Source organism: Macadamia integrifolia, chromosome 13, assembly GCF_013358625.1.
Source record: "Macadamia integrifolia cultivar HAES 741 chromosome 13, SCU_Mint_v3, whole genome shotgun sequence".
In the NCBI taxonomy this organism is placed as follows: domain Eukaryota; kingdom Viridiplantae; phylum Streptophyta; class Magnoliopsida; order Proteales; family Proteaceae; genus Macadamia; species Macadamia integrifolia.
The window spans coordinates 1,644,497-1,650,219 of record NC_056569.1 but is presented as its reverse complement, the minus strand read 5'-3'; the positions used below and the strand labels follow the sequence as shown (position 1 = coordinate 1,650,219).

Below are 5,723 nucleotides of genomic sequence, written 5' to 3'. Positions count from 1 at the left end.
TGCTTCTCTGTGTTTATCTAGTGAATGAGGCTTCCATCGCTATGGGATTTGGGGAGGGTCATAACGTACACAACCTTATCAGCCCCAGTTTCATGGAAAAACTATTTCTTCACTCCAACCTTGAGCAACCTTACCATTGTGCCAAGGTCGACTATTTCAAATAAGCATTTCAATTATCAATTTAAACCTTTCAAGTAAGGTTGCATCATGATCATCAACCTTAAAACCATGAAACAACTAAAACCAAAGCTGAATTTGTCACTTACTTCCAATTTTGAGGAAAGAAAAACCCATCCAGAAACTTGAATTTTTTAACCCACAAAACAAGAGAGCAGGAATATTAGAAAAATTTCCAACCGTTCCCAAAAACTAAAGGTACACCAAATGGTGTGAGAACTCTTTCTCAAGTCCTCCCCACTTCCAAGCTCAAGTACATCCTCTTTCAAGCCCCCTTTAACTTAAAGCCCAGATCATCACTTTACTTCAATCCAGAAAGAGAAAAATGGTGTTCACACTCATTGACATAAAACCATTATCGTAAAGCCACATTACTAGCAATTTATCGATAAGAGAGGTGAAAATAAGACCCACCCGCATTTCATGATCATCTGATTAGAATCATTTTTTACTTTTAAGACCAACAAGATCCACCCTCAAAAAGAAAAACTTAGACTTTTTGTTCGGATAAAAATCATCTTCTCTTTTGCAAACAATTCCGACCAGGATCAAGGTTTCAGACGAGGATCCAATTCATATAAGGGTCAATCAAATAACAACTGCCTATTGCAGTTGGTGAGTTGTGGTATGCAAAAAATCCATGCTCACCAGGAGGTCTCAAGTTCGAGTCTCCTGGCTTTTACCATATATATATATGGTTTGGGCCGTTTGCAGAACCCATCAGGCCAGCTTCAGCTTGGGTGGGTTTGGGCCGTTTGGCAGAGGGGAGTGGTACAGAGACATGGGGTGGAGGTGGTGGTTTGAGTGGTTCTGGCTGTGGTCGAGGAGCTTGGAATGCCGATCATGGTCCTGGTGGTTCCAGGAGTTCTGATTCTGTCTATCAAGTTTTGTTCTATCTAGAAAACATTAAGATGTTTCTATTTTTGATTAATGGTTTGGTGTTCCTCTTGGTCTGTCATTGGTTTTTATTAATGGAAGGGGTGTTCGAGTGGTTCTGGCTGTGGTCGAGGAGCTTGGAATGCGGATCATGGTTCTGGTGGTTCCAGGAGTTCTGATTCTGTCTATCAAGTTTTGTTCTATCTAGAAAAAAATTAAGATGTTTCTATTTTGGGTTGATGGTTTGGTGTTCCTCTTGGTCTGTCATTGGTTTTTATTAATGGAAGGGGTTTTGATTTTTAAGACGGTAAGGCAAAATTGAGAGAGAGAGAGAGAGAGAGAGAGAGAGAGAGAGAGAGAGAGAGAGAGAGAGAGAGAGAGTGCCTCATGGGGAGGGGAAGTGGGCAACTGTATCCAAGAGATAAAGGTGGGTGATCTATCTATCTGTCTCACACTTTATAATTCTCATCAATTCAATATGAAGTTCTGCATCTGTATTGTACTCATAATTATCTTTTTAACTTCCTCTCTCTTATACTTTCCTGGTGGGCATTCAGGTTTGATGAGAGGGAAGAACTGTAGGCTGAGATGGAAGAATTATCTTAGACCAAACTTGAAGCTGAGATGTCAGAGGAAGACATTCATGCAGAAGGTGGTTGCAGTGACTTGGAAGCTGAGAGCTATGATGTTGCAAATTAATGACAACCAATGCTCAAGAGGATTTTAACTTTTTAGTAGTGAACAAATTCTCCAACTAGGAAGAAGAGATGGAAAAATTCATCCATTTTTATAATGTCATACTTTATTTATATATATATCCAGTTATGTGTTTGTACTTATCATATTAAATATTTTTTTGGAATAATGATATCCATATATGGATTTATGTAAAGATCAACTAAATGTATTTGAAGAGAACAAAGAAAGTTTCTGTTTTTGATGAATCAGAAAATCTTTTGTATTGGTTATACTTACAATGAGATTTTTGCATTGAATGTACAGCTTTGCATCAACTATAAACTCCACCACCACCACCCCACTCCCCCCCCCCAAAAAAAAAAAAAAAAAAAACCTCCTTCTGTCACAGATTCTGTAGCTTTTCTTGTGTAGAAATTAACTGAGATTTTATTCCAATACATAATAACATCTTCATAAGAGCAAGAGAAAAATGTAATTATACTACATATATATAAATTTAGACACCATCTCTACATAAGGAAGCTAATGCCTTCAGATCATTCAGAAGATTTTACATATATATAGCCTCAGACAGCATCTCTTATATTGGGTAAGGGCTAACAGTGTATCCATGACAGCAGTAAAATCTGCATTATGGCAGCTTAAATGGCACCTACAAAATATCGACATGTACCCATGTCAGTACATCATATTCTAGTCATTTGGTTAGTTTCAATCCATAGAATTCATCACTTCATTGTATGTGGAATAGAGCTTTAACAAATTGTTGAAAAGTAGATCGTTTGAGGACCAACAATGTGAATTCAACAGTCAAAAACATGGTGGGCTATCACCTCACCATGGCACAACAGATTGAATCTCAGGAAATGGAGGCAGTGCCAACCAGTTTAGATGAAGATAACTTGATATACAAAGATGAAATCTAACCCAAACTTGCGGCAGCCAGAATGACTGGTTTACGAAAATATCAGGCAATAACATATCAAACTTAGGCTTCAATTTCTTTCAATGTACAATGGAAATAGTAAGGTAAAGGCAGGCAATTTTTTATTCTTGACTCTGTTTCATCAGGAATAAAAGGAAAAGACATAATCTATATACACACTGACAATGAAGAAAAGCACATGGATTACAAAATTTTCGTCTGCAATCTTTTACTTCCAGGCATTTCATGACCAAAAAAATTGAGCCTTAGTGAGCATGAGCAACAGACATGTACTCTCAGTTGCAGGGCTTTTAGTATGAGTTGCTCCTTAAAGTAAATGGGTAGCAGAGTCTTAGCTCTCTTGGCTAGGGAACTGTAATCTTTGGGAGCTGTAAACCTCTTTCGTCCAGATTGCTTTATAAGTTTAACTGTGAGCTTTAAACCTCAGGCACCATTTTATCATAAGTTCTTTGATGTCAGCATCCATTCGGGTCCCTTTGCCTCCCCAGACTAGCATGTGAGCAAGATCTCCAACAGATGAACCAGTCACTTCATGCACGGCCTTGAACCCAATTCTTGTGTAAAACCTAACAAGCTTGAAGTTTCAACATTGTATTAGAAGTCATGAAGGACCTTCTCAAAAGTTGAACTAGAACAACGGAGGGAAGAAAAGAAAAGAACAGCAAAGAGCAGAGAGAGATCTCTTTTTTAACCCCTTTTCGAGTTGTCATAAACTTGGGAGGACATTTGGAATTGGACTCCCTACACAGAAGTTTAGGATGAAATCCCCTCAAATGGGGAACTAGTTCTGCCACTTGGCAAGTCGAAAGAGCTTACAACTTTGATGACAAATTTCAACCTAAATGGAATTAGCCATGTGGCAGTACGCACCATTGAAAAACCAAAGGACTACCAAGTGGAAAGAAATCACGCACCTTGGTATGGTAAAGGTCCGAGTCATTAATGGCGAGAAGCTCTGCAACTCTGCAACCACAATCATACCCATACCGAATAGCCACGGCTCCAAGAAACAAACCGATACCAAAGATTGACCTCTCCATGCTTAGGGTCTCTTTGCATAATCTAATGGAGTCCAAGTGAAGAATCTTCCCTTTCAACCAAAACCTCACAAGCCCTTCTGCCCTTCCAAGCTCTCTCTTGGTCTCCAAACTGGTAGCTGTGATCCTGAAAAAGGGTCCCAAGGTTTGGAGTTGAATATTGAGGTTTTGGGCTCTTGATGAATCCATTATTTCTGACATGGTGGGTAAGGTATTGTCTTTGTTGTTTGTGGCGGAAATCAAATGGGTTTCTGCTGAAATTGGGGCGGGGGTTTTTGTTGAAGAGAGAAGTTGGATTTGGGAGACTGGAGGGGAAGAAAAAGAAGAAGAAGAACTGGAATGTGCTTTTGCAGATTCTAGCAGTGTTGAATTCTGAGAAGAGCCTCTGGAAATTGGGAACATTTTCAATTTTTTTGCTTTTGTGCTCTCTACTCTCTCTCTCTCTCTCTCTCGTTTCTCATCTGGAACTCGATCGGCGACTAGTTGGGGCTGACTGGCTGAGGATGGAAGCACCACAGCCACTACTCGCGTGCAGGGTAGTTGAGTCTTTCCATTTTTTCTCTGAACAACTGAGCGTCACTCTAAAGAGGTTGTAGATGAAGCCGGAGAAAAAAATCGTCCGCAATTCCGATGTCGTACAATTCGGTGAAACACCACCTTCAGGGGGTGACACGTGTATTAATACCAATGCAATGGTCCATATCTGATTTAAATGACTTAAGGTTTTATTAGTTGTACCAGATCTGGACTATTGAATTGGTATCAATATACGTGTCACCCTCTGAAGGTGGTATTTCACGGAATTGTACGAGATCGGAATTGCAGACGATTTCAACCCGCCAGCCGGCCTTCCTCATGTGGTAGGGGTGCCACAGAAAAAACACGGTCCAGCCGGATCCGGCTCCTTGTGTATCTGGGGTCATTCCCAATCCTATGATCACTCTCTGGTCAATGGGGTCTATGGAGAGAAATCCTATCCGGCCCAATTTATCTTGAGGTCGGGCTGAGATATTTCAATCCGGGCTCAGTATGGATTGGTCTCATCCATATTTTGCTGATGCAATTTGATTAGTCTGATAACAATTAACTTTTGTTTTTTTGGTAGGCCCAAGCCTCTTAATTATGAAGTGTTAGTCCTTACCAACTAAACCATCCACTTGTGGATAAAATCAATTTTGGAAATCTTCATCTTTTCCTCTCATTATAGACACTCATTTTCATGTTTTTTTCAAAGCTATGTGCACATAATAATATTTTGAGGAACATACTAAAATCCTATAAAGGTTTATGAATCCTAAGATTGTGTGATTAACTTTCACATGCGATTGAGGAAAACTTTATCCAACTTTATATGAAACTAAAACTGAATACAGTCTCCAATCTTCTATTCTCCCTTGGAGTAAAGGGGTTTTTTTTTTTTTTTTTTTTTGGACATTTTTTTCGTGAAATTTTATTTATTTATTTTTTTTCTCACATTAAAAGCTTAAGAGAGAGAGAGAGAGAGAGAATTGAAAATGTTATACCCGTAAGTGAAAAATAGACGTCTCAAGCCATTTACACTATTTTTGGAGATATACAGGCCCAGGAATCTCGATACCGTCCAGCCGTACGGGCTTAAAACCCGGCCCAACCCCAGGCTTTGGGTGGGCTCAGGCTTGCTGGCCAAACTTGCACCCCTAATATGTGGGCAGCGAGGAATCCAAAGCCTTAGTATGTATTCCTATCATTCAATTTAAACATAGCCTACCCATAATATATATATATATTTTTATTTATTTGAACATAGCCTACCCTTAAAAAAAAAAAAAAAAAAAATTTGAACATAGGTCCTATCATGGAAACTTTAATTGGGTATCAATCAAGCTAAATGTGGACATCAGTTCACCTCCTTGGCCAGAGAGATTCAATACATCATCAAGCAACATTTGTGAATCATGATCCTATTTCTGAGCTGGGTTGGGTCGTATTTTTACAATCATAACCTAATC

General features: G+C 39.1%; 1 protein-coding gene across 2 annotated transcripts; it reads right to left on the bottom strand.

The window, feature by feature from the left end:
* Positions 1–2,727: 2,727 nt before the first annotated feature.
* On the bottom strand, positions 2,728–4,335 carry LOC122059317. Of its 2 annotated transcripts, none has more exons than XM_042622038.1 (2): positions 3,613–4,335; positions 2,728–3,272 (listed from the first exon to the last, which is right to left on the bottom strand). In XM_042622038.1, exons 1-2 carry the CDS (start codon positions 4,135–4,137, stop codon positions 3,102–3,104), a joined length of 696 nt encoding a protein of 231 aa, XP_042477972.1. In that variant the 5' UTR covers positions 4,138–4,335; the 3' UTR covers positions 2,728–3,101. The 2 variants fall into 2 exon arrangements, with proteins under 2 accessions (XP_042477972.1, XP_042477973.1); XM_042622039.1 differs by having other exon boundaries at positions 2,728–3,264.
* Positions 4,336–5,723: the final 1,388 nt, after the last annotated feature.